This window comes from Aspergillus pseudonomiae, assembly GCF_009193645.1.
Source record: "Aspergillus pseudonomiae strain CBS 119388 unplaced genomic scaffold BDV37scaffold_83, whole genome shotgun sequence".
NCBI classification, from domain to species: Eukaryota; Fungi; Ascomycota; class Eurotiomycetes; order Eurotiales; family Aspergillaceae; genus Aspergillus; species Aspergillus pseudonomiae.
This window is the reverse complement of record NW_022476075.1, coordinates 83,257-109,585: the sequence shown is the minus strand read 5'-3', so window position 1 is coordinate 109,585 and position 26,329 is coordinate 83,257. Positions and strand designations below refer to the sequence as shown.

At 50.2% G+C, this 26,329-nt stretch overlaps 10 protein-coding genes across 10 annotated transcripts; 6 read left to right on the top strand and 4 right to left on the bottom strand.

The window, feature by feature from the left end:
• The first annotated feature begins 408 nt into the window (after window positions 1-408).
• On the top strand, window positions 409-2,320 carry BDV37DRAFT_212285 (uncharacterized protein). Its single transcript, XM_032080032.1, has one exon. The coding sequence runs from the start codon at window positions 687-689 to the stop codon at window positions 1,965-1,967; it is 1,281 nt and encodes a 426-aa protein (XP_031937481.1). The 5' UTR covers window positions 409-686; the 3' UTR covers window positions 1,968-2,320.
• Window positions 2,321-4,103, top strand: BDV37DRAFT_212286 (putative proline utilization protein PrnX-like). The gene has a single exon (XM_032080033.1). The coding sequence runs from the start codon at window positions 2,673-2,675 to the stop codon at window positions 4,071-4,073; it is 1,401 nt and encodes a 466-aa protein (XP_031937480.1). The 5' UTR covers window positions 2,321-2,672; the 3' UTR covers window positions 4,074-4,103.
• A 499-nt stretch (window positions 4,104-4,602) lies between these two features.
• Window positions 4,603-8,066, top strand: BDV37DRAFT_274688 (GNAT family N-acetyltransferase; the record flags this gene model as incomplete). Its single annotated transcript, XM_032085280.1, has 2 exons — window positions 4,603-6,038; window positions 7,790-8,066. 2 exons carry the CDS (start codon window positions 4,603-4,605, stop codon window positions 8,064-8,066), a joined length of 1,713 nt encoding a protein of 570 aa, XP_031937479.1.
• Window positions 8,067-9,602: 1,536 nt separating this feature from the next.
• Window positions 9,603-11,409, bottom strand: xgeA (putative endoglucanase). The gene is made up of 2 exons (XM_032083052.1): window positions 10,474-11,409; window positions 9,603-10,421 (listed from the first exon to the last, which is right to left on the bottom strand). The coding sequence occupies exons 1-2, from the start codon at window positions 10,791-10,793 to the stop codon at window positions 10,022-10,024; spliced, it is 720 nt and encodes a 239-aa protein (XP_031937478.1). The 5' UTR covers window positions 10,794-11,409; the 3' UTR covers window positions 9,603-10,021.
• A 245-nt stretch (window positions 11,410-11,654) lies between these two features.
• Window positions 11,655-14,038, top strand: BDV37DRAFT_274685 (putative PP-loop ATPase superfamily protein; the record flags this gene model as incomplete). The annotated part of the gene is made up of 3 exons (XM_032085279.1): window positions 11,655-11,937; window positions 12,135-12,468; window positions 12,916-14,038. 3 exons carry the CDS (start codon window positions 11,655-11,657, stop codon window positions 14,036-14,038), a joined length of 1,740 nt encoding a protein of 579 aa, XP_031937477.1.
• Window positions 14,039-14,284: 246 nt separating this feature from the next.
• BDV37DRAFT_212237 (LYR motif-containing protein) lies at window positions 14,285-14,881 on the bottom strand. The gene has a single exon (XM_032080031.1). It carries the CDS (start codon window positions 14,781-14,783, stop codon window positions 14,454-14,456), a length of 330 nt encoding a protein of 109 aa, XP_031937476.1. The 5' UTR covers window positions 14,784-14,881; the 3' UTR covers window positions 14,285-14,453.
• Window positions 14,882-15,152: 271 nt separating this feature from the next.
• On the bottom strand, window positions 15,153-17,297 carry BDV37DRAFT_212231 (putative Ras guanyl-nucleotide exchange factor RasGEF). Its single transcript, XM_032080030.1, has 3 exons — window positions 15,803-17,297; window positions 15,324-15,752; window positions 15,153-15,270 (listed from the first exon to the last, which is right to left on the bottom strand). Exons 1-3 carry the CDS (start codon window positions 16,886-16,888, stop codon window positions 15,187-15,189), a joined length of 1,599 nt encoding a protein of 532 aa, XP_031937475.1. The 5' UTR covers window positions 16,889-17,297; the 3' UTR covers window positions 15,153-15,186.
• A 3,855-nt stretch (window positions 17,298-21,152) lies between these two features.
• BDV37DRAFT_274683 (zinc finger HIT domain-containing protein) lies at window positions 21,153-21,873 on the bottom strand (the record flags this gene model as incomplete). The annotated part of the gene is made up of 2 exons (XM_032085278.1): window positions 21,153-21,645; window positions 21,758-21,873. The coding sequence occupies 2 exons, from the start codon at window positions 21,871-21,873 to the stop codon at window positions 21,153-21,155; spliced, it is 609 nt and encodes a 202-aa protein (XP_031937474.1).
• A 267-nt stretch (window positions 21,874-22,140) lies between these two features.
• On the top strand, window positions 22,141-24,327 carry BDV37DRAFT_212162 (Zn(II)2Cys6 transcription factor). Its single transcript, XM_032080028.1, has 4 exons — window positions 22,141-22,499; window positions 22,576-23,103; window positions 23,168-23,308; window positions 23,365-24,327. The coding sequence occupies exons 1-4, from the start codon at window positions 22,440-22,442 to the stop codon at window positions 24,211-24,213; spliced, it is 1,578 nt and encodes a 525-aa protein (XP_031937473.1). The 5' UTR covers window positions 22,141-22,439; the 3' UTR covers window positions 24,214-24,327.
• Window positions 24,328-24,999: 672 nt separating this feature from the next.
• Window positions 25,000-26,129, top strand: BDV37DRAFT_286901 (NifU family protein; the record flags this gene model as incomplete). The annotated part of the gene is made up of 3 exons (XM_032088018.1): window positions 25,000-25,296; window positions 25,361-25,897; window positions 25,974-26,129. The coding sequence occupies 3 exons, from the start codon at window positions 25,000-25,002 to the stop codon at window positions 26,127-26,129; spliced, it is 990 nt and encodes a 329-aa protein (XP_031937472.1).
• Between the last annotated feature and the right edge of the window lie 200 nt (window positions 26,130-26,329).

The window sequence follows — 26,329 nt, the reverse complement described above, 5'->3', positions numbered from 1 at the left end:
TGTGATGTACCTATGGTAGCCTCTGCCAGTATATTACTGTATATGATTCTGGCTCCTTCGGGGTGACAGGGAACCCTAAGACTAGTAAGAAGCTGCAGACGCAACCTAAGCTTATCGAGTGTCTCTGAAACAGAAGTAAGTAGATGGATGACCTAGGAAGTAGACAAAATCTAGCTAATCAGAGTTAGAAATACTGTCTCTGAATTTGCCCTAAGTTTGCAAGTGACAGGCCTATACTAGTCTGTAGCTTGTGATACGGAAGTGGGAATATCGAGAATGTGCCAATCAACATCCTCATCCCGAAGATATACGAAGCACTTCCATCTTATTTGTGCTGAGATTCCCAAAATCTACAGTAACACCAGGATCGAGGTCTGACCAGCCAGTGGTCCAGAAAGCCGTGTGTGATCGGATGTGCAGAGGGCGCGTAACTTGCACCAATAGAGCCACAGAACGGGAGGATCTCCATCGCACTTCAACCTTCTCCATGGCTGGCGCTTCACACTATCACATCCAATCACTCAGAACCCGTCTTTCAATATGTCGCTCATACCCCCCTCTTCTTTCAGGATGTGTGTCACTCTGTCTCTTTCTGTAAAGGATTTGCGGTCTCCTTTGCGATCCGCCACTATGTTTAATAAAGAGACTTAATCACTAGGTTTGCTATCTGGGTCCATAAACAAGCAATGTTGCCAGTTCACTTAATCCTTGCTGCTCTACTATCTCCTGTGGTTGCTACTGGATCAGTATCCCAGGAACAGTCAAATCTCCTGATTCATATTCCGAACCTGAGCCGTCGGACTGACGGCCACCCCACTACTTATACCTTGGATCAGTCTCTCCTCGCCATCCAAATCGGTGGCATTGTAGGAGCGTACGTAATCTTTGTCGCGATCCTCTTGACATTGCTCCTCTTTGTAGGGCGTCGTCTGAGAAGGACAGTGCAATCGTCCAACTTCTCGTTGCAGGTAGAAATGATGAAGCCTGTCAAGCCTCCGCCCAGTATGGATCCAAGCCCAGTCACCCCAATCTCTGCCAATCTTCCCAGTCCGGGTATGCCAAACGGGTTCAATCGATCCTGGAGCAGTTTGGGCAAGGGCCCACGGTCTCATATAGCCAATAACAGCAGCGTGTCTACCATTGACGAGTCGGTGGTTGCATTGGACCGGCGCAGAGCGCAGGAAGAAATGGAAATGCTGTACGCCGCTGTTATGGAACACGATGAGCGGAGGGCAGCTGAGAAGGAGAGTGAGATTCATTCTCCGGATAGTGCTCAAACGAACCCGTTCACCGATCGTTCGTCGAGGCTGTCAGAAGCACCACCTCCCCCTCCTCCAGCGAAGATGCCAGCGAGCCCGAGGGCCAGCTCTCGCCTGTCCAGAATCTCTTCTCTCTCCCTTTTCAACAGCAAGTCTCACCCCGAGGCAAACACTGGCAAGCCGCGTACCCCCCGTACCCCTCGCATTCCTCTTCGGAAGCTACCAATTTCCTCCCCGTTGGGCTCCCCGGACGTGACGGCATCCAGGTCGTATGGAGAGGACCAGCCTCCCCTGACACCGCGATTCTACAACCCACCGCCTCCGCCAACACCGCCAGTGGTGACAATTCAAGGCGCAGGCGAGAAGAGAGTGTCAAAGGGCTCACGGGCGCCAGCCCCGGCGCCCTTGAGTATGTCCGTGGCTGGCCACGGCTCATCCTCTTTGCCCTTCCGTGACGCCTACCCGCAACAAAGTGCGCCTGCCACCAAGACAACCGTTCTGGAGCGCCCCTTGAAACCTATGAATGGTCCTCGAACGGGGATGCCCACGCCATACAGCCCGTATATGCCATTTACGCCAGTCACGCCGCTTACACCCAGTCGGATGGTCACCAAGCGGCAGAGGAAACGAGAAGCCAAGGAAAGCGGATTACGGGTTCTTAATGAAGATGATATAGTCCGGGATAATGATGATATGTGGGGGACGTAGCGAGACACGACATTTTGATTGGTTCTTTGCCTTTTTGCCTTTGTTTTCTTGGCTATTGAAGTTTTTCCTTTTGAATCGAGGCGTTTTGTGATGTTGCGGCGGAGGGGATGTTTTCGAACCCGGGCCGGTAACCGCACTATATCCAAGCTATGCCAGGGCAAGCATAAATCATTGAATACATATACATACTGCACAGTAGCAAGATAGCATTGTTGTCCACCGGGGACTAGTACACTGGAGTGGATGGGTCTTGTCTCCGCTCCGCGTTCATTATTCGCTCGGCCAGAGGCTTGACCGTCGTCATCACGGTCCTCAACGCCGACTCTCCGACCCTCTCGGTCCTCTTCATTCGATGCGATACTGACGCCAAGGTCGGTCAAGATGGCTTGCGTTTCTTTGCAATTTCTTTGCAATTTCTTTGCTATTTCTTTGCGAATGGTCGCGGATCTTTATATGCTGGTAGTATGTTATATTTTAATCTGTCCCCGCCCCCTGAGTCTAGGTCCGTTTTGGCTGGCAGGTGAATTGTTGAATGTCCGTTCGCAGCCCTCAGTCCTTATCAAGTCCGCCCGCCCACCATAACTCGGTCCCTCCTCCTCCAACCGTGGAACCTCGTTTTCCTACAACAATAGCTTTTTCTTCTCCTAATGTCCACAATCCTTTTGTAAACTGTGGAGACAAGGATATCATACTACGATCTTCCCCATGCCGTTGACCATCCTCTCGCAGGCACAGCTCCGCTCGCTGTTGCTATCGCTGACCCGCGATGAGATTATATCGCTACAACAAAACCTAGCCCAGGCCTTACGAGAATACTCGACGGGAAACCAGGAACAGGGCTGCTCCGCTACCTATCAACCCCGAAGAACTGCAATCACCCGCAAGAATGGCTCCACGACGCTATTCATGCCCGCCAGTACCGGCCGCACCATCGGCATGAAAATGATCTCGCTCCAGGATGGGGGCACTGCGGGGTGTGCCGTAGAAACCGGTTTGGATATACCCGAGGGCGAAAAGACGGCGTCACGGAGTCGGCACGGGTCGAGGGATTCCATGAGCTCGCTGTCATCCGACATGAGTGACTTGACTGTCTCGTCGCAGGAAGACGAAAGCTCCTCGATCAGCTCCAGTAGCAAGTCGCTGCCGTCGGGGTGTGTGAACAAACAACCGGTCAATACTGGACTGTCCAACACAATGGGCGCATGGCCCTCAGCTGGTTCCCGAGACACCTCCCCACAGGGCAGCGTGACTCTGCTTGACGAGCAAAGCATGCCATTTGGCTTGATCAATGCGCACGAGCTCACTCCATTCCGCACGGCGCTAGCGTCTACAATGATTTTCAACAAGCGCAAGCGAGTGCGCACAGTGGTAGTCTTCGGAGCAGGCAAGCAGGCGTACTGGCACATACGACTGGCACTGACATTGCGGGGATCGGAAATCAAACGGGTCTTCATCATCAATAGATCTTTCGACCGGGCAGCAGAACTTCTGCGAGACATCTATTCACCAGAGAACTCTAGTTGGCGGGGTGACGTAAAGTTCTCAGCTGTTAGCAGCGACTTCGTCGAGTACTCGCGCATCTTGCAGGATGCCCTGAACAAAGCTGATGCGATCTTCTGCTGCACTCCATCCATTCAGCCACTCTTCCCTGGGGAGATACTCACATCACACGAAGCCCGCCGGAAAGGCCGACTGATCAGCGCCATTGGTTCGTACAAGCCACACATGAGCGAGTTGCCTCCAGAGATCATCCGCGACGAGGTCAAGGCACACGGGTCGCATCGGCATTTCCACAAACACGTCAAGCGTAGCGGAGTTGTGGTTGTGGACAGCCTTGAGGCGGCTTTGAAGGAAGCTGGAGAGCTGATCCAAGCGGAGATCAAGCCGAATCAAGTTGTGGAGCTGGGCGAGCTGTTGATGGTGCGCAGTGCTGCCCAAGACCAGGACGAAGAGACGGACGATGGCAAAAGCTTACGCGAGTGGGCTGAGCGAGGCAATGTGATTTTCAAGGGTGTGGGGATGGGATTGATGGACTTGGTCACTGGCGGAGATCTCGTTCAGCTGGCGCGGCAGCGGAATATTGGCACCCTGGTGGAAGACTTCTAATTTGCTTTCTTTTCTTTTTTTCCTCCCCCTTCTTAAGTGTATTTTCTTTCCGGTGTAGCTTAGTTTATTATTACCATACCTAATGGATGGCTTATCTTCGGTGGTGTTGGTTTTGTAGACCCAAAAACCTGAAACTCGAGGAAAGCGTAATGTTGTTGCGTCATCCATTTTCCTCCCAATTTGCTCTTGCAGGATCTCTGAACTGAAACCAATTTCCCCCCTTCTGGCGTGGACATGAACTCGTCGGAGGAATATCGGCGTGGTGATCCTAATCAAACAGTGTTGCTGATCTGCAATTCATAGTTTGGTTGACTGATTGATTAGATCTTTTTATTTTTTCTTTTTTTTCTTAGCGGGGAGATCAGTTGGCTGCGATGAGGGGCAATGGGGAGGATCATCCCACTCGCCTCCACGCCGGTCCTTTTCTGAATTCTGCACACCTCCTTTCTTAAGGCCTATCGGTCCTTCATCTGTCTCTTCTCCCTTAATCCCCATTCCTTTGGCTTGGCTAGAAAGGTCATCCCTCGTCATGCGCAACAACGTCTGCCACTTGCCTAACGGGCAGTTAATCTCAGTGTCGCCAGTGTTCGGTGGCTTGACCTTCAGGATCAATGATGCACACTTAGGTCGCTCCTTACTCCCTCCAGGATGGACGATCGTCTTGTATACCAGACAGCATACCCAGGAGAAGGGGAAATCCGATGGAGCGCATGACGGAGCTCGCGAGGCTGGAGGGAAGAGTGACGATCAGTCGCACAGCTCTCGATTCACAGTACCGACCTTGCAGGATGATTGCCTGTACCTCTCAGCCATTGTCAGCCCCCCAAACAACGAGCATAAACTCGCCACCTCCGCTTCACGCCAGATCGCCATGATGCTCTGGGTCACTCTCTGGTGGTACTTCCACGAGCCCGAACCCGACCTTCACCTTGAGACGGAGGCTTCGTCGCGCACGCCCGTGGCGGGCAGACCGAAGGGCGAATGGCGGGTCAATATCAAGCGTGAGGGCATCTTCAAGGGACGAAACGTGCTTCAGAAGCTGGAACGGATGGGATTGATTGCCACCGAGGATTCATCCGTGGGCCCGGATGCCTTCGATAACGAGTCCTGGGAGGCGATGTTCGTGAGCCGACGCTCCTTCTGGCAGATCGATCCCCGTCTTTTCGTCTTCTCTTTGAGCCCTCTGAATATAGGGCAGAATGTACCCGGCTCGTCGCATCATACCCGCCAGCTGTCGTCTCCAACCCGTGAGACAATGTACCTCGCTGATTCTGGTCCTCCGCCCAGCGACGCTGGCCACTACGCACCCAACGAAGGGCCGTTTGCCTCCAGCACCAATCTTCCAACTTTCTACCCCCCGCCAGCCACTCAGTACATCTTCACAAATGGAGTTCGACACCCAATCAGACCTAAGCCACCACACCAGGGAGACGTTTTCTACATTCGATACATTCCCAGCGTCGGGCAATACCTCTCATTCCGTGTCCCGTACCTCCCCTCACAGAAGACTCAGGCGCCGGGAGGGGCACCAAGTAAAGCACATACCTCTTCAGCCTCAACCAGTGACCCAGTGGTCTCGAACACGCCTTCGGACCTCGACTACCTGCACAAGTGGATGAACGACCCAAGAGTCAGCGCAGCATGGGGAGAGTCCGGTCCCATCTCCCACCAGGAAGAATTTCTCCGCAATAACCTGAAAAGTCGACATAGCTTCCCGGTGATTGGATGCTGGGACGGCAAACCCTTCGGGTACTTCGAGATCTACTGGGTCAAAGAAGACCGTCTGGGACAGCTCATCGGGGGCGCCGGCAATTACGACCGGGGAATCCACCTGCTGGTCGGAGAGCAAGAGTACCGTGGCGCGCACCGGGTGCAAATTTGGCTGAGCGCCTTGGTGCACTACTGCTGGCTCTCAGACCAGCGCACCGAGACAGTCATGCTAGAGCCTCGAGTGGACAACACAAAGTAAGTTATCCCCTCCATAGCCCAACGTTATGCCCACAGAAGGACTAACAAAAGAAAAACAAATAGGGTCCTCGAGTATCTCCAGAAAGCAGGCTTCTACAAAGAAGGCGAAGTAAGCTTCCCACACAAACAGTCCAACCTGATGAAAATCAAACGCGACAGCTGGGAAGCCCCTGCTATTTGAAACACGCAAACATCAGAAGCACAAACTTATATTTAAAAGTCAAGAAGAAGAATATCACAATCACGAATCCTGACGGTTAAAATGAAACATTAGCATCGGTCAACCTGATTCATGATATCTCATCTCTACAAAACCCTCCCCAAGTAAGGATAAGATAAGACCAGAGTCTAGAATCATCAGCGGCACATCCAAACCCCAAAGCGCAGAATGTGAACCCCACTTCCCCTGTACGGAGTACTGTGTATATTTATCTCGATCGGTGTCTTGATCGGAAAAGCCTGTGGTGGGGATCCGGCAATTATGTTCTCATCATCCGCTGGCGAATTCCTCGCACGTCGCGCTTTTCAACTCCGATGGATCTAGCAGATTCTAGACCGTGCGGGTCACATTCCTTGACTAATGTGGTACGCATACGCTGTTGCTGGAGCGTGGCGGTTGAAATTCCTGGCACGGATTGTTTTTGTTGATCATTGTCGATCGGGAATCGACGCGCTGAGGGGTATGCAGCACAGGGATTTGCAGTGCGGGTGTCAATGGTTGTCTACGCACAGAGCGCTTGGGAGACGCTAACAGGGATGTAAGACGACTCCGCTGTCTATTTATAGACTGTGGTATAAGAGCATTTGATTATAGCATAGACTAGTCTGTAAGCTAGGGCATCATACATACATGCATAACAGATTGGTGGAGTGCGTGATATCTAAACAATGGGTACCAACGAAAGTGCCATAGGAAATCACAGTAACGAACGAGAGCTGGCATGAACATAGACAAAGACACGTAGAAAATAACAACGCCAATGCAATGCATGATCAAACGAATGTAGACCTACCGGTGGGGTATTGCTGGATATCAGGGGGACGCTTTTCTGACAAAACATGAGAAGCAAATTATCATTCTAGATAACAGTGGGGTGCTAGGATGGGGATGGAAAGGCGAGGGTGTTAATCAATAGCTGAGACCAGCTCAGTTGGGAGGTAGGATGGTTAAACGTGAGAGCGCATTCGGCCACCCATGTAAGAACCGGCGGCAGAGGCCAGGAATCGAGCCACGAACCCAGTGTGCCCAGCATGACCGTTCATGCGGACCTTCTTGGTAGGCTGCTGAATTTCTTCCATCTTGGGGTTGGACGTCATCGAAGATACGGGAATGTATCCACAACTGAGAGATGGGCTACCCGCTCCATCAACCACTCGAATATCAGCTTCCATGCTGGTGATCGAGCTGGATGGGCGCAGACTAGCAGGGGTGGCATTTCGGGAACTTGGCGCAATGCTAGATGCGCGCGAGCTCAATGAAGGCACCGTATCCACTCTGGTCAATGACGGCACATCCTGCGCAGATGGAGGGGAGACAGAAGCACCACTGCGGGTCGACGGGCGTCTCCGCGGGCGATACGGCCTGTGGCGATCAGTGTCCGCCAAGGAAGCCGGGGACGCGTTGGATGACATGGAAGACAGCGACACAGACGATGCAGGGCTGGCGGGTAGTCGCTGGCGACGATGGACAGAGTCTGATCGACGAGCCTCAAGGCGAGCTTCCAATTTCTGACGACGAAGACGGCAAGCAAGGAGTTCAGCGGAGGCCTGAAGACGGCGCCATTCGCGGGGCTGGCGCATCTCGGCTTCACGCTCTTGAACCTGGTACCGGTAACGAATGGGAGCCAAAAATGGCTCCAGGTGACAGAGCAGATCCTCTTCAGTAACGCGGGTATCCCAATCAAGGAGGAACAGAAGCTGTCGCTCCATCAGGTTGACCTCTGGGAGGGAGAAGGCAAATCCTTCATAGCCCTTGACGGTAGTATAACGAGCCCAATGCTTGTTCTTTGGGCTAGAGTCATTTAGGTTCTTGGCTGCCAAGATGAGAGAAGCGAGAAAGATGCGATGAACAGTGCAGCGCATGCCTTTTGCGACAGGCGGGAGACGAGCACGCAAACGAGCCAGATAGACTAGGGAGGTCATCAGGGTGGGAACCTGAACCTGAGAGCGGGTGACTAGTGATGCGATAAACATTTCGACTGAGGGCAAAGGCGGAAGTTGAGAATCAACCGCATCCAATGGAGGTGTACTGGGAGGTGTTGGTTGACCATGAGCGCTGGCCGTGGTCACATGAGGTTCGCAGCGGATGACCTGTGAGGCTTGCATCGCTAGATGCGCCACCATCTCACGAGAGACTGGTAGTCGGACAAACTCATGTAGAGCAATTCGATTGAGATGTTGGAAGTGGTTCATTTGATCAGGTTGGCTGACTTGCTCCATGGCGGCGGTGGTATAGAACGGAGGGTAGGTCAGGGTGTGCATTTGGTAAAGGGAAAAGAGGGGAACAGAACAGAGCGAGAGCAACGGATAAAAAGAGGCAATGTTTGCCTTGTAGACAAATTCCAAGGAATGTAAATCTAGGGTATATTTAGGAGAGTCGCGAAAATTCCTGCCAGCAGGTAAGAGGAATGTAGAGGTTGTCGTGTCAACCTGATGGATCACCTTCCGAAGTATGGAGCGGCGGTAAGACAATATTGGAAGGGAAAATTAATTCAGTGATAATTAAGTCGATCAATTAATAGAGAAAATATGATAATGAAAGACCTATGAAGAGACCGACCGATCGATATATAAAAAGAGAAGAGAGAGAGAAAGCTTGAAGTGTGTGAATGCCATGCTGAACAAAGGCAGCGAGTGAGTGACTGTATATAAGTATCTATCAGAAACTCAGAATGAGGGCAAGACATCCCCTGCTAGTGGATAGTTAGTTCAGCGGTTCAGCGGTTCAGAGGTGAAGGCTGGCCATCGCTATGCAAGGACGGCGGTTGGACGCGCATCGTGCATACCGGCCATCCACTCCCCCATGATCTCATTTGGCGCGCGACCCCAGGGGGGGCGGATGATTGGCAATAAGCTCTCCATCAATCAGATCTCCGAACACGAGATACGATTCAATCAAGGGTTATCGACCTTTTTTCCTCATCGAGTGGATGGCTCGCCACGAAGGCCTATTTCGGCGGTCGCGTTTTTTCCCCTACATCGTGGCGGGCGTTCGCACGATCCTATGGCGCGCATCCTGTCAAGAATCATGCGATGGTATGTATGACAGAATAGGGTACGATTCCTGACAGTTGACACCCGAGGGGTTTCGTCATGCTCCCTACGCCAGAGAAGGAGCGACTAGTGATGATCCTGTACTGGGGGGGGGTGGTGATTGATGCCTGTTGAGATGTATGTACTGTTGGTCACAAGTTGACTACTACAGAAGTGGAGGTTTGGAGCCTGAGGTTGGGATGTTTGGTTAGTTTGATTGGGTTTGGTTCCTGCAGGCGGTTAAGCGCCGACTGTGCAGACGCTGTAAATCCCTCGACTTAATATCTTAAGATAGATACTAGTACTTTCCCTACAGGTACCCTTCGCTACTAGTACGAGTTAGTCGCCTTTCTATAATTATACGGCGCCACTTCTAACGCTTCGTTCCATCCGATGGTCGCATTAGACGCTGGACATTTATATTTAGATGTTTCGACCTTGATTTCTAAATAAAACCTATATACCCAACGAGCTAGATGCCTCAGCTCCACTGGAGCGAGCGGGTAGAAGAAAACCATCACAAATAATCACAATAAACCATGCAACAGACTGCATGTACCCCTCTCGCCAAAACACGGGATGATTCAGGCTCCTTCCTGAGGTATGTATATCCCGAACATTTCCCCCTCCATTCATCCCGCGATCCCTGACAGTCCCTGAAACACGGCGCCTAGCATCGCCTCAAACTATTTACAAAACTGTCACCAAACCTGCTGACAGGATGGCGATTAGGCAACAGAGACAGAGTAGGAAGAGGTGGTGAACTTGACGTCGCTTCCGCTGAAGGGCTCAGTACCCGCCTGCACATGGGTCAGGTATTGGCTGGAAGGCAGGCCCTGCTCCTCTTGCAGATACTTGAGGAAGTCGTTCAGGTCAGCCGAGAAATCCTCGGTCGTGGAGGAGGCGACAAAGCTGAACACTGTCATCTGGCCGTTGGGGCCACTATACAAGGACCAGCTCTGTCCGCCCACGGTGGGGGTAGCAATCGTAGATCCGGTCGACGAGATAGGACCAGCACCGCCCAAGGCTGCCAACCAGATCATGATCTCGTACTCCTCGTCTCCATCTGCGCTGGACGAGGTGAAGAGATCATATGCGACATCAGCAACAATGTCGGAACCAGTGTTCCTAGGGGAAGTTAGTACCCAACTAAACAAATCTAGTTGATATGACGACATACTGCCACTTCCATGTGCTGGGAATGCTGCTTAGCTGGCTCAGCTGAGTGGCCTCGAAGTTGTAAGCGGCGTTGGCAAAGCTTTTGACCTGGCCAGCCCCACCGGTCCAGCTCCAGCTCGTGTGCCAGGCAATAGTGTTTCCGTTGTCCGAATCGAGGCCGGTGCATTGGCTACCACTGTCCGCATTGGCCTCACCCCAGAGGTTGTTGTACAAAGTGAACTTATCGGTAGTGGTAGTGTCCCATTGGCCACACATATCCGCCCGGCGGTTGAGGGCGGCAGCCGAGGCGAGAGAGCCGAGAACAAGAGGAGTGAACTTCATTTTGGATATATCAAGTGATGGCTAAAACTGTATGTCTAGGTTTTCGGCTCGTTGGATAGACACCTCTGGCTGTCGATCCGGAGCTAGAAGCCGGTATATATACCTGCTCCTCTCAGACATATCCTCAGTTAGAAACACACTGAACCGTGGATTAATCTCCGGTTAATTCGGCATATTGGGATTAGAGGATTCCACCCTCATGCCAGAGGGAACGAGCGCTGAATGGTGGCCTAAATCAAGCGTTGAATGCGATGCGCCGGTGTTTGAAGTATCCGGCGGACCCGCTGAAGCGTGGAGCCATGGAGTTAAAGTTCTTCATCCTGAGACAGTCAACTCCATCAATTATCGCTAAGGAAATTAATTATCCGGTGAGCCACTATACGGGTGAACATCGGAGAGACAGGTTGGATGACGTTTGTCATTGTTGAGAAGACTGCACAATGACGATCTACGGAGTACATGTGAGCCGGACGGAGACATCTCCGTCTTCAAAGAGATTTTGAAGGAACAATGCACCAGATATAGCCCAATATAAGAGATCTGGCCAACAGAAAGATTTCCCGAGATTGACCTTGCTGAGTCGGCATTCGTGAAAGTGATACCGGTAGTCATAAATGGTCAGGGGATATTCGGGAGGAGCTTCGCAAGAAATAAAGTAGAAGAAGAGTAAAAAATCCCCACAAAGCCAAGACACCCAAGTCGGGGCCGCGCTAAGCCCTTTCAGTACCGCACTCCGCGGCCACCGACGTTTGTTATTGTTGTTCCTGATCCATCTGACACCCTCGGATTCAATTTGCATTCCTTCCATCTCCTGTCGACTAACTAATTCCTCCGAAACCCGTTTGATCCAATTCGTTCCTCATGCGTACCCTCACCCTCTTGGCCACCTTACTGGCCGTTCTGGCCGGCCTGTACAATTACCTCAATGCGCGTCTCGAGCAGTTTTACATCTTCGAACCCGGCCAGTTGCATGATCTCTCTCAGCGTGCAATTGCTGCCCACGGAAACGATACTCGTGCCGTTGTAAATTACATTGTCTCGGAGCTAGATGAGAAGGTCCCCGGAAACCACCTGAACAGGGAAGAGGAATGGGTGTTCAACAACGCCGGTGGTGCCATGGGTGCCATGTATATTATTCATGCTAGTAAGCGGAATCCATCTCCTTTTTTCCGTCCTCCGAGTCCTACAAATTGCTAACATTCAACCAGGTATCACGGAGTACTTGATTATTTTTGGTGCGGCTCTCGAACTCTTTCCTCTCCACACATCCCCCTTTATTTAGACCCATTTCCAACGGCGCGCCCATACAATGCCCTTCTTGCTAACCACCTCGGAATTCAGGAACCGCAATCGGCACCGAAGGCCACACTGGCCGCCACACTGCGGATGATTACTTCAACATCCTTCAGGGTACCCAGCTTGCCTATGTCCCTGGATCCTACGAACCTGAGGTCTACCCTCAGGGCAGCGTGCACCACCTCCGACGTGGTGAGGTGAAGCAATACAAGATGGATGCGTCCTGCTTCGCGCTGGAATATGCCCGTGGCTGGATCCCTCCCATGCTCTTCTTCGGATATGCCGATACTTTCTCCAGCACTCTGGATTTCCCGACTCTGTGGGCTACTTCTAGAATCACGGGCCGGGAGATGATTGCCAACTTGTTCAAGGGGAAGCTGTAAAGTCCTCTCGATGTTTCCTGTACTCTGTTACAGCCCACAATAAGCTAGATGTGGTTGGGTCATGATTATGTATATTATAGGTATAGAGATACCAAAAATTTTAATTAGAATCAAACTGTGATTGTATTTTTCTGTGCAGTGAAGTCATTTCTTGTTCTGCTTACTTTTGTTTGGAACAACATTCGAATTTTTCCTTCTCCGCAATGCAAACAAAGCAAACTCACAAGCCTATCATGGTTATCGATTATCACTGATTTTCTTCCCCTCCAAACCCCAAGCCAATTTGAATTAATACTCAAAAATCAATTCAGAATGGCGCCCTCACCCTGTTTCCACTGTCAAACCAACCGGGCAGTAATCATCCGACCAAAGAACCGCGAAAAGCTCTGCCGAACCTGTTTCATCAACGTTTTCGAAACCGAAGTCCACGAAACAATCACCAGGACCTCCCTCTTCTACCCTGGGGAACGGGTCGCCATCGGTGCCAGCGGTGGAAAAGACAGCACCGTCCTTGCCTCCGTCCTGAAGACCCTGAATGAGCGCTACAATTATGGCCTTGATCTCTGCCTCCTCTCCATCGACGAGGGAATCAAAGGCTATCGCGACGACAGTCTAGAGACAGTCAAACGCAATGCAGAGCAATATGACATGCCACTAGAGATCGTCGGGTACGACGAACTATACGGGTGGACGATGGATCAGGTCGTGGCGCAGGTGGGCAAGAAAGGTAACTGCACATATTGCGGAGTGTTCCGACGCCAGGCGCTAGACCGCGGTGCGGCGCGACTAGGGATCAAACATGTTGTTACGGGGCATAATGCGGATGATGTTGCGGAGACGGTTATGATGAATCTGCTGCGGGGCGATCTGCCGCGCTTGTCGAGGGGTACGAGTATCGTTACGGATTCGGCTGCGTCAGATATCAAGCGCAGTAAGCCCTTGAAGTATGCGTATGAGAAGGAAATTGTGCTCTATGCCCACCATAAGCAGCTGGATTATTTCAGTACCGAGTGTATCTACTCGCCTGAGGCGTTTCGGGGTAGTGCACGGACGCTGATTAAGGATTTGGAGAAGATTCGGCCCAGCTCGATTTTGGATATTGTTAAGAGTGGGGAGGACATGGCAGAGCTTGTCCCTGCGGAGGTTAAGGGTAAAGCCTGTGCTAGAGCTGCGGATGACGAGTCGGCTGGTGGATGTGGCAGTCAGAATGGCCGGACGCGTGGTGGCGAGATGGCGGAGATGGAAAAGAAGCTGGCTGATGATGAAGCGGCGGAATCGAGAGAGGTTGAGATCAAGCTACCGGCTCAGAATGTTCCTGCTCCTCGTAAGAAGCAGAACAAGGGGATCAAGGGCTCAACACAGAAGACCATTAAGACGCAAACGATGGGCATATGCGAGCGTTGCGGATATATATCGAGTCAGAAGATCTGCAAGGCATGCACCCTGCTCGAAGGACTGAATAAGAACCGGCCCAAGACCGCGATCGAAGTGGGCGTTGGGTTGGAAGATGAAGAAAGCAGCAGCACACTCATGCGACAGATGGAAAAGGTTCAATTGGGTGGCTGAGTCCGCCTGCTATCAACCAATTTTTTCCGTCGTAGATCCCCAGATCGCTACATGCAGACACATGTACGGGCTACAGCTGTCACCAATGGCCGACAAACGTCGTCCACACATAAGCCCGTCATCCAGCGCAGAGAGTACCCTCCGCGACGCCGCACGGCCCACTACTATATATGGTGCAACACCAAAGACATCACGAAGACAGACGCACAATGAATGAACGGACTTCACTTGAGTTATATACTCAGTCAGCCAGATACCATAGAATAATATACAATCTATAAATGACACAATAACACAATCATACAAGACACCCGAACTCCACGTATAGATGAACCCACAAGTTCTACCACCATAACTTTTTCTTTCCTCACCATACCCCCATCCACCCCGTACAACCAGTGTACCCCTAAATCTTTCACTCCTCCTTCCGATCCTTAGCCTCAATAGGCAAATTCATTCCAACCCGTCTAGCCGTAAGCCTAATCTTCTCTTGCTCATCCAACGTCATGCCCGGGTTATACCGTTCAACAAGCGCAAGATATTGGCGCTGTGCGCGCGCATACTGCGCCACCTGCTCCGCCTCCTGGATATGAGCATGCAGCGTTTCTTCGTTCGCCGATTTGATCTGGTCGCGGTAGAGCTCGCGGATGCGGTTGTGGAGAGGCGTTGGGTTTGAGAGGCTGCGGCGTGGGAGTTCGCGGAGGAGGGCGCGGTAGGTGGATCTTGCCTGGGCTTGGAGGGACATTTTGTGTTTTCTTTCTTTCTTTTTTATAGTGTGACGTTTGTTTTTGGCTTTTTATCTTTGTTTGTATTGGGTGTTTTGGAGGTGTTGCTGAGGAGCTTATTTGGTTGGTGATTGTGGTGGATCGTTCGGGGATGGTTGTTTTACCTCCGTCTACTACCCTCTGTATGGGATCACGTGACGCTATTGGGACAAATTATGTGTATGCGATAGAGCTATGTTAGATGTAGCAGGAATAATATATTTAGACATGTCGATATGTATGTACATCATAGACCAGACGATCATCATCATTCATCAGGCATCTCGTCAGTACAAGTGTATGACTGGGTCATGTAATCGTTACCCTCATGGACATAGATGACAACAGAAATTTGAGAAAAGAGGAATCTTCCATCATGCCCTTTTACGACCGTAACCAGCCGAACTTTTTGCGTCCCGTCTCGCCGCCAGCAGATGGCTCGACCTGGGAACTGCGTGCATACAAATCCTAGGCTGGTCAGCAAATCGTAGAAATGGAACGTGGGAGGGGATAAAACTAACCTCATCGTCACCCGATAGTTTGACATCAAGTACCAGTCTGGCTGCGTCCTCATACCTTTGTAGATGAGGATAAGGTGTCTTCTGGCTGCGCTGAATACCCAATACAACCTCCCCCATCACCTCAAATTTCCGCCAGTTGATCCTAGACTTGTTTTCTCCTATAAACGTTCTGTTCCCCTCTTCAGCGGAGACCAGATCTCGCCGATGCAGTGGGAGGAATGGGATCCTTTCTGAGAAGGTATTGTCCCATGCTAGGCGATATGCAAAGTGACTCTTTTGTGTCCCCATGAGGATAACCAGCCTCATGAAATCTTTTTGCGTTTGAACAGGCACGGAATCGCGCGTCTGCGACAGTCGATGCACGGGTGTTCCGTTGATTCCGGCGATTACTGCACCGAGAGAATTATAGTTATTTAATCGACGCAGTTTCTAGTAGAGGGTCAGCGCAAGAAGAAAATGTGAGCGATATAGAAACTCACTTGTGCAACGTTCATGAACTTTTCCAATGCCTTCGCTCGGTGCTTAGGCTTGTCTCGGAAGAGGATAACGCTAGCAACGAAAAATGCTAGATGATTGAACTGTTTGATCATCCGATTGACATGCTTTAAACTCTTTATCTTGTCTTTGTCCGGCCCAGAAATACTGACATGCCGCACAAGATCCCGTGGCCGGAACGAGTTGAACATGATCCAGTCAATCCGGGTTAATTCGCGCGCGAAATCTTCATCAGGTATTTCGATGAATTGTCGCCATTGCATTTTTGACAATGATAGCCGAGGGGTAAGTTCCAGATTTTGAGATTCCTTCTGTGCAGCTTCCATGCTCAAAAATGTGAACGACTGGTTCGACACGGTGCCGGGTTTCTCGAAGGTGGCCGAGTTCGAAAGCTTCGAAGATGGGTCTGGCGCGCCTTCACTAAGATCTAACGCACTCATGTTGTATATAGGGTCTTCTTCCTCTTCGTGCTCCTCGCCTTCGTCCATCGTCGATCCGCCAAGGAATAAGGATGGTGAGCTCCGACCGGAGTTGTTAAGGAAAGTCTCGTGCCCGTCAAATTCATCAACGTCGCCATCTCTGAATGGCCAGCCTACATCATCATCTTCTGCATTATTCTCGAGATAGGACCCAACCTCCTTTGCGGCAAACATGTAAAAGTGACTCTTTTCCAGAGTAGACACAAAATCTGTAATCCGCTTGCGGGTCTTAGGGTAGGCTAGGTCGCCTGGATACTCCGATACCCAGGTGGACATAATATTGAGTAACCTCAGCTGGTCCGCAATGCGAGTCAGTTGATCGGTAAAATTCTTCTCGTTCCGTTCAAAGCGGTTGATAAGTGCATTCAATAAAGTGGACGGTGCGGCAAACTTGCGATAAAGGCAGAGGAATATAGACGCGAATTTGGAGTCCTGCTTCGACATTGGTTGTGCAACAAGGCGATCAACGAGTTCATCGAACGTGAATCCGGCATCATTCGAGGATCCATTGGAAGATCCTTCGCTCAATGTCTTTTCTTTGCTTTCCGGACTCGAGGGAGCGCTAGCTGGCCCTTCCATTCCGTTGTCCATCTCTAGAAAGCTGTTAAAGGCATCTGAGCCACCACTATTTCGCCAGGCCGCATGAAGTCGCTGCTGTCGACTGTCATCCTTCCCCGGTGACTCCTCCGCCGTTGATGCTTTTTGTGGATTCAATCGAGTCCCTAAAGGAGGTGTATGTGGTCGCACCGGATACGAATTGCTCCGGGAGAATCGTAAGCCTTGCGCATTGGAGGCCAGGTTTGAAGAATTCGAGGGGTCGGTGGGCTGACGGTCTTCACCGTACCCATCGACTCCCGGTTCAAAGGTACTAGTGATGGGGCCGCCCGCAGCTCCAGTTAATGCAGCCGTGGGGTTTTCAGAGTTGGCACGGCTGTGATGCCAGTCCTGCGTGGAGGGTTTTTTGAATGGGTACGAGTAATCAATGGGGTCTAAAAGATTGTTAGTTTTCAGTCTGCTCTAATCAGCGAGTAGTAGTAGTAGACAGCGGAAGCCGGATTGCACGCTGCGACGCCGACATCCTGAAGATCGGCGCCGACAAGGGAGGACGCGAACGCTAGTCTCAGGCCGCGCCATGGAACTAGCGAGAACGTGGCGGACCGCTCAAGGGGGTTTGGCCAAGAAATATGAGATAGGAATTTAGAAAGCAACGGTACAGCCCAGAGTTTCTTCCCTTTCTCATTCTCTCCTCTATGTGGGGTGCGTGAAATAAGGGGTACTACAGTATTGATGGGATGAAGTTGTTGGCAGGCTTACCGTATTTACTGTTGATAACTTCACGCAGAACCATTGAAATACACATCTTTTGCGACCGCGGCGACTCTGGGGATGTCTTGTGAATTTGGTAGTTCTTCAACGCAGGCTCGAGCGGTCCATCTGGTGCTTGAATGTCGCATTTGCTGGCGACCAATACAGATGGGAATGCATATGCTGCCAATGTGTCTATACAAGAAATCAGTAAATGCGCCGGCGAGGTACAATAACCATGCAGACATTATTAGGGATTGTAAAGAAGAGACACATACCCAACAACCTTGTAAGTTCAGGGAGACCCACAGACTGTGTCATATCATGGACAACAAGAGCGCCGTCTACTGGCGGGGAGTCGTTTCCAACTCGTGGCCATTCCAGGAGGCCATCATTCCCGATTGATATCTCCTTCGTATTCATCTCCAATAGACGGACGAGATACACAGTCCCGTCCAACGACATCTTCTTCGTAGTCGCTCGTGACGAAAGGGGCTGTTTCATATCCAAGGCACTCTGAATAAACGTTGTTTTACCTACTTTGTCTTGGCCAACAACGGCAATGGTAACGAGGGGAAAGTTCGGCTTCGACGAGGTCTGCACAGTGCATCACGGTTAGAATCGATGCGCTTTCCTGGATCTTGCAACACAGATGGTTTTGGCTGTACCTCATCGCCAGCACGGGCAGATGGAACTCCATTCTTTCCGGAGGATCCCATGCTGTCCTCTTCTTCTATAACAGGCGGCTCAATCTTACTCCCGGCCTCTATCGCCACTTTGGAAGAATCAAGTTTATGCAGACCACCAGCAGGGGCGGAAATTGTTCGACCTGGAAGACCTGGCCGTTGAGGAACGAACACGGCTTGGGCTTTGTCGCTAGATGACCGCTCTCGTCGCGGTGTTTGGGAGGTCATAATGGGTGATGCTCGCGCGAACCCAGCGCCGCGGCGTTAGGGAATAGCCGATACAGCAAACAAGGTCCGATAGCGCAAGGTCCAACTGCTGCTACGTGAGTAAGTGAAGCAGGCACGGCAGCTCATCCATTGTCGCTCGCAACCCAGGCTGAAAGTTATCGGAGTATTTGCAATCGAGGGGATTGTTTAAAGAGATCCCAAGGACGATCGGCAATTTGATCCTTAGATTTCCTCTAACACGGGTGTCAATTCCTTATGCTTTCCTCTCCTCTTTCTCTCTCTCTCTCTCTTTCTCCCTTTTTTTTTATTTTTTATTCTGTGATGCTTCTCAAGCCGAACACCGGAGGGTGAAACTAAACGCAAACAAATCCAAAATTAGTAATGAGAAATCCAGTATCCGCAGATAAGAGTTGGACAGAATCTCACGAGAGAGTGCTAGTGACGTTGAGAGCAAATACTTTTTATGCTGGGGAGGAGCTTCAGTGGTCGTAAGATCAGCCGACGGCGAGTTTGCGCGCAACAGACCGAGCGATGTCACTGGCCCGACAGAGCCCCAGAAAACGATGGAGAAGCTGGTCGGAAGCAAGCTGGACAGTTATTATATTTAGAAACACACGCACGCACGAGTGCCCTGTTGGCGAATCAATCAGATGAAGGGGGAAAAAACAAAGAGTACCCGTCGATGTCGACCTGCCAGGGAAATACCTTGTACAGGAAAAGATAGTTTAACTTCTGCGTACTTAAAGGCGTTGTGCGCCCGTCCGGGTTGGGATCTTCACACCGCGTGGGAAGCCGACGGGACCCTTCAACAAGTTCGTCTTATAGGAGGAGCATGGTTTTTAGCCAGGTTTTGTTTTATTATTTGTTTCTATGTAAGGGAGGAGCAAAATAAAGAATAAATAGTAAACACTACAGTCAGCTTGAAACTTACTGAAGAAAGGACCCAGTTAAAATAAAACACAAACAAAAGACAAAAAATGAGAAACTCAAGTGACTACTCCCTAGATGACTCGAGTACAAAAAAGGGCTTCGGAGGCTACCGGGAGACATCAATGGCCATGTGTGATACAGACAATGAGACGGTAGCTTTATGGCCTCTCCGAATCAGAATCGGAGGATGGGAATGAGGTATCTCATTGCTGCAAAATGCCCCCCTGAGGAGGTGATCATTCCCATGGACTATACATTACCGATACTAGTAGACACATGCTATGCCACATAGTAAGTAATACAGATATGAACAACCTAGGTATTGCGAATAGCCTAAAGGAGGTAATAAGTGCGAAGTATACTATACCTAGGCATATATATTACTAGGTAAGGCAGCACATGTTCCCCATAGGAAAGTCCGCACCGAACCCTACCTACTTATGAGTTTACGACCATCATCTGTTAACAACCTCTTTTCATCTACGGCCCTGTTTTGCCATGGGATGCTCATGAGGTAACTAGACCCGCCCAATAGCCCATCTTTCAAGTCCCATTCTTTTTTTTTTTTTCTCCCTGAGGGCTCGCTTACCATTGGAGGTCCTATGATGGGTGTCTCGACTTCTCAAGGATACGCTAAGACCATAGTTAGTTCGGGACGGTTTCACCTCGTCAAATGAAGGCCGCGTTGCACGACCTTCCCCACGAGTCGATGGGGGGGCTTGGATCCAGACCAATAATGAGCGGACTGCTCGATCCCAATTCTAGAGTCACATCAACTCCTGTTCTCCAGAGGGTCTGTGTACCTTCCTAAGGTTGGATTAATCAAGGCAGACGATTCAATTGATTCGGTACTTACTGAGTCATTAGTCCTCAGGCACTTATTCAATGACATCCCGAGGCTCCATACGGAGTAGACCGCACGGATATCTTCGCTTATTACCAACCTCCAAGCACTAAAGGAAGCCAGTGTACTCCATATTTACCTGTCTATCACACATATCACAAAACTTTGGTTCAGCTCCTCGGCGTCAACCTAGTTCGGGTTAACACCAGCGGCTTTGTGTGGCCCAGCCTCAAGCGGATCTGTCATTTAAAACTGCCTTAGTCTCTGTCAGACAGCCAGTCAAACGATGTTCATTTAGATTTTTATGGGGAACATTGTGCTTGCTAAGTTAGTTGGTTTATGTCGAAGATGGCCCGAGTGTCGACAAGTCCTTGAACGGAGTACGTCCCTCCGCTATGGCGATGAAGGCCACGGCCATTTTGTCTATTCCAGCCTTCCTAAAATGGTAGGGAGTGTTTAAGCTTATATTTGTAAGACAATAATTTTCGTCTAATCACCCAGCAGCGGAACGGACGGCGGATTTGACATAGTCGGATCAGTGAATATGTGTATGCCTAGAACCTTATAACCTCTTACTTGAATACCCTGATTATTTAGGTTCTTCTTCTTAAATCGCTAAAGTGAACTGTACATCAGTCAAGGTTATCACGAATATACCCGGTCCTCTGCTGAGGGACGTTCCGAGGTGAAGGGCTGTCGGTTTATTGAATGGTTTCCCCCCCCCCCCCAACATATTCAGCCTTGGCACAGTTAATCGAGGTCGAGAATGTCTGGTGAGATACATGACCCCAAAACTCCCGATCTATGCACGCGAGATGTTTCCCAGGGTAGAGAAAAGAGGAAACGAACAAAGTAGTACACCTCATGCAGATTCGTGAGGGAAACGCTCTCCATTGACCAAGGCTACGAATCGCATGTAACCTTCGGCATTTTTCCCGATCTCCGAGCCTTCTTCACACATCTCCCTTAGTTTTCTGACTTTCCCCAAACCTCTATTGAAGCCCTTCTCGCGAGTCCAAGGTCCTCGGTTGCGAGGGGCTCCCTTTCCCCGTCCGAAGGGTCGTCGGCCCCCATGAGCTTGAGTCTCAGTCCATTCCTCCTCAAGAGTAGCCTTATAGATATCTCGTAACTGGTCACGGAGTGTGGGATAACGATCGAACAGCTCCTTAAGCTGAGGTGAAGACCCTAAAACACTGGGATCGGTACCTTTCTGTAACTCATGCGTATCTTCACCAGTATGCCCATTGACTTCTTCTGGCTGATGTTGGGTACCATTCACTTCTTCAGATGTCTTTGGTGATGGCGCTTTGGGCGCACAGTAGATCTTGTGGGATTGGGTGCAGGCGAGCGAGCAACTGGGGGATGTGCATTAGTGGTTTTGATTTTCTAAGGGCCATCTTTGTATCTGTGAATTATTTCACAGTTTTCCCTCTCTCTCTTTTTTCTTGATGAAATCATGAAACTTACCTCATCAGCCCACATGTGGGACATCGGTATTTGGAGAGTTCCGAGGCGCAAACCTCGCATGTATTAGGCATTTTCTTATTATGGGCAGCCTTAGAGCTTTCGCAGCTGCGCAGCATTCAATCAGACTCCCTCAAGCATGGTTGAACATCCAACCACAATGGGCTTATTAAGATAAGCCTTTAGTGTTCAGACTTGTCGATCCTAAACAACTGGGATGGGCTGGAAGCGGTCGAAAATGGCAATCGAGAATAAAAGAGCTCTGGAAGTGATGAGTCATCATAAGACCATGCCTGGAAAGGACTAGTGTTTCTGCTGCAGCAAGTTACCATAATATCATGATGACCGTCCTAGATGCTTCAAGATTAATCAACAGCCTTCATATGGGAAAAGCCACATCATTATTTGCAGACATCATCGGCCACAACTTTCTCACTATGACTATATTCGGGCCTCTAGAAAAAACCAGAGAGTGGGGGGTAAGATCAGCCGCTTAATGGTCACACGTGATCCTCGGCCACTTTCCACGGTTCATCCTCCTGGTGTAGAAGGAGAATGTAGTAACTTGAGAGACAATATTTGCATGTTCAGCTTATCCACAACCAATCCAAGACAGATTCTAATCTAGCTCGCCTCTTTCACTTCTGCGGCGCGCGGCAACCTGAGATGACATCGGGTCAAGAAAATGGGCGGCATACCGTTTCAGTCAACCGGATGCAATACATGCCGGCGCCGAAAGGTTAAGGTAAGGCTGAACATAAACTCATTCCCACGCAGTAAACCAACAGATTCCGGGCCATTGGAGTGTAACGCATGTTTAGTGCGATGAAGCCAAACCAGAATGCTTCCGGTGCGTTAAGAACGGCCATTTCTGCGCCGGTTATGGGCGGCCAAGGGTTTTCATACATAAATCCTCCAATGCAATGGAGGATGGAGCGCAAAAGTTCGCTCGGCGTCCAAAAGCTCTCCTGGACGGTCCTAGGACTCACCAAGTAGACCAGGCGGGACCCGGAATTCCTCAGCTGAATACTAATGTGGAGGTCCGATCTCAATTGTTCCAGTCCTTCATAGACAGATACCTACCCCAATCGCAATATATATGCGACAGAACGGGGAAGAATATTCTCCAAACCCTTCCAGACCTATCCGGAAGCAGCTTGCTCCTAGACAAAGCGGTCGTTGCTCTCTCCACGGCGTTTTTAGCAAAACAAAATCAAGATAGACATTTACTGCAGAGCAGCACTGAAATCTACGGGGATGCCATTCGGATGCTACATGGTAAGATAAGCTCGGGGAGAACTCTCGGAAACGATATCTTGTATACCACGATAATATTCCAGATATACGAAGTATGTATCACAGATATACTTGCACTCGGTTCCACTGTTATCGAACCGGCTGACAGCGAAGCAGTTAATCAATTGCTCCCCTCCTGGGTTTGGGGCGTGGATTGCTCATGTTCAAGGGAGTAGTGCGATCATCAACCAGTGTTCTGGACCAGATGATGAAACCGCTGCCTCCAGGCTCTTTCGTCGTCAACTCAAGTTCGTCACTGTTAGTGTTCTGATTTTAGAGAGGCCGCTTCTACCTGCTAATGCTTAGTAAACCAGTTGTGCGATGCGATTGGAAAACGCAAAGCACCCACTTTGTACAACCCCTGGCAGGATAGCTCGTTGCAAGACACAGATAGTCCTGAGCCCATAGATGAGCTTATTGATCGGTTGGCGGACTGTTCCGTGTTGATGGAACAAGTTGACAGCCTTCTCCAGGAGGGGGCTGAAGGCCACGACCAGATTCAAAACACTGGGCGAGAATTGTTATTCTCTTGTTTCTCTTTAGAGGAGACACTTCATCGAATCTGTTGCATGACACAGAAGGAACTCGGGAAACCTTCAGTATTCCCTGCTCATATGACTTGTCGAAAGGATTTTAGAAGCTCTCTCTTCACCGAATTATTGCCCGTACCCTTTCATTTCCCGTCTCTCACGTGTGCAGAGGCTCATCTAATATACTGGACTGCATTAGTATTGCTCTATCCTCTAATCGACCAGTTACTCGAGGTTCTTGAACTTCCGGCAGACCATGTCTCTCTGGCTAACTGCTACTCAACTTTTGGCGAGGACGCAAACTCTAGAGTCACGCCGAATTCTGAAATCACAGCCGATTTCACTACCCTTGCCGAACACTATGCTGACCAGGTCTGTCGCTCTGTTATCTACTGTTTACAGCCGGATTTGAAAACTTTAGGCGCCCAGTTACTGCTTGCCCCCTTGAGTCAGAGCGCACAGTTCTATAGCGTACACGAGTTTGCCGAAAAATACCGGTGGTGCCAGGGAGTGTTTGTGCTTCTGCCTCAACTAGGTCTTGGTATCGGATATTTTCTGAAGGACATGGTTTGGCCCAAATACCGTTTTTCGCAGAGGAGGTACTTGTCTCCCAAACCAATATCGCCTGAGTGAGAGCGATTTTGGCGATTACAGCATTTCAACGCCCGTGCAAACAAGATAGCAAGACGTCGGGTCACGCCGGGTACGACCAGAATAAGCCGACCGTGCAAGCACAAAAGCTTGGCTATGGAAGCTTCCTCCAGAGACCAACTTTCATGTGCCACCATCAATGCTCACTGAGCCCAAGCTCCAGTGAGTTTTGTCCGGGAAACTTCTGAACGTGTCGTCTATCTCGCATAATGAATGAGCATATGCTCTTATCAGCTTTAAGCCCTTTAGTGCTATGCTCCGAGAATGTCTCCTCGATCAGGAAAGCCCACCTTTTGTCGTGGTTGGCTGGTACGTTATCAAAAACGAATAATCACAACCGTATATCAGAAGTTATGACCCTGGAGTTTACATATACAAGATTTTCATATGGTGTGGGCATGGAACAAATATATGTTGAGTTACTTGTAAATAGTGAAACATGTACTGTATACACATGTCCTCGAAAGAACAGAGGTCCTTTGGAAGAATGAGAAGACAACTGTTCCTAGGAATGCTCAAAGCATACCTCTTGGGACTTCGATGTCTCGCTTTCCGCGGAATGCAATGTAAATGTCAAAACTGCCACCTTGTGATTGGCTCGAGTCAATTACCGATTTATCAGCAAGTTCCTTTCCCGAGGTCACGTGGAACTTTATTGCGTCAGAGTGCCGGGCGGTCGGAAGAAATGTACTTTCTATCAACTATCCAGAAGCACTTTCAAACAGACAAACTAGATACCCCAGCCTACTAGGTTGCTAAATTTACATTATGTCTGTCAGCTCAGTATCCGGCACCATGCTTAGGCGAACTATTCTGAACTCCAGAGTCACGGCACAGCGCTTGAGCGTGGTTGAGGCTTCTTCGTGCACCGTCATCCCCAATGTTTTTGCATCTTACAGAACTATCCACCGTTCGGCTCGGTTGCCCGCTATTACTGCCTCGGAGGCTCGTCACCGGCCGACTTTGCGGCCTCACCAACAGTCTGCGGTGACCCGCGTGAATGGGCCATCTCCAGTCAGCAAGCGCTCAATTTTCATCCAGACCGAGAACACACCGAATCCCGATGTAGGTCAATCGCCATTCAGACCATTTAAATTGGACCAATACTGACACTGAGACTTGGATTTAGGCTCTGAAGTTCATCCCTAACCATCGTGTCCTCCCAGAGGATTTCCCGACATCGTTCCTCGAGTTCCTGTCTCCTCGCTCTACCCTCGCTCCTCCTCACCCTTCCCCCTTGGCTGCGAACCTGTTCAATGTTGACGGTGTAACATCCATCTTCTTCGGGCCCGAGTTCATCACGGTGACCAAGGCAAGCGATGCAAACTGGGCCCATATCAAACCCGAAGTCTTCAGCTTGATTACGCAGGCTGTAACCTCCGGCGAGCCGATCGTCAACACGGTCGCCAAGTCTGGAGAGAGCGCACAGGAGGGCGGCGAGCAGGAATCACTCAGCTACAACGAAGAGGACGACGAAGTTGTCAGCATGATCAAGGAGCTCCTGGAGACAAGAATCCGGCCGGCAATCCAGGAAGACGGCGGCGACATTGAGCTCCGCGGTTTTGAGAACGGTATTGTGATGCTAAAGTTGCGCGGCGCTTGCCGGACCTGCGATTCAAGCACCGTCACTCTGAAGAATGGCATTGAGTCTATGCTTATGCACTACGTAAGTTTCCCGCCTTTTTATTTCCCCTTCGGGGTTGCTTGCTGGAGTAGGTGGCTAATGGTGCATGGCTGGACAGATCGAAGAAGTGCAAGGAGTTGAGCAGGTGATGGATGAAGAAGAGGAGATCTCGATGCACGAATTCGCTAAGTTTGAAGAGAAGTTGCGCCAGCAGAAGGGTGCCGCTGCCACCGCTTCTACGGGAGGCAAGGGTACTCTGGACTCGGCCCCATAAAAGCATTGTATTCTGCCCATGTCTTTGTTCGTTTCGTTTATATACCATTGGTTGCATATCAATGTTTTAATGAGTGGATAGAATAGCTTCGCGTATGGAAATGCTCATGTTTACGTCTCTGCAATGCTGCAATGGGACCTTGTACAATACTGTCAAATCAATTACAAAAACATACACCTCTCTACAACGACACTGAGCAG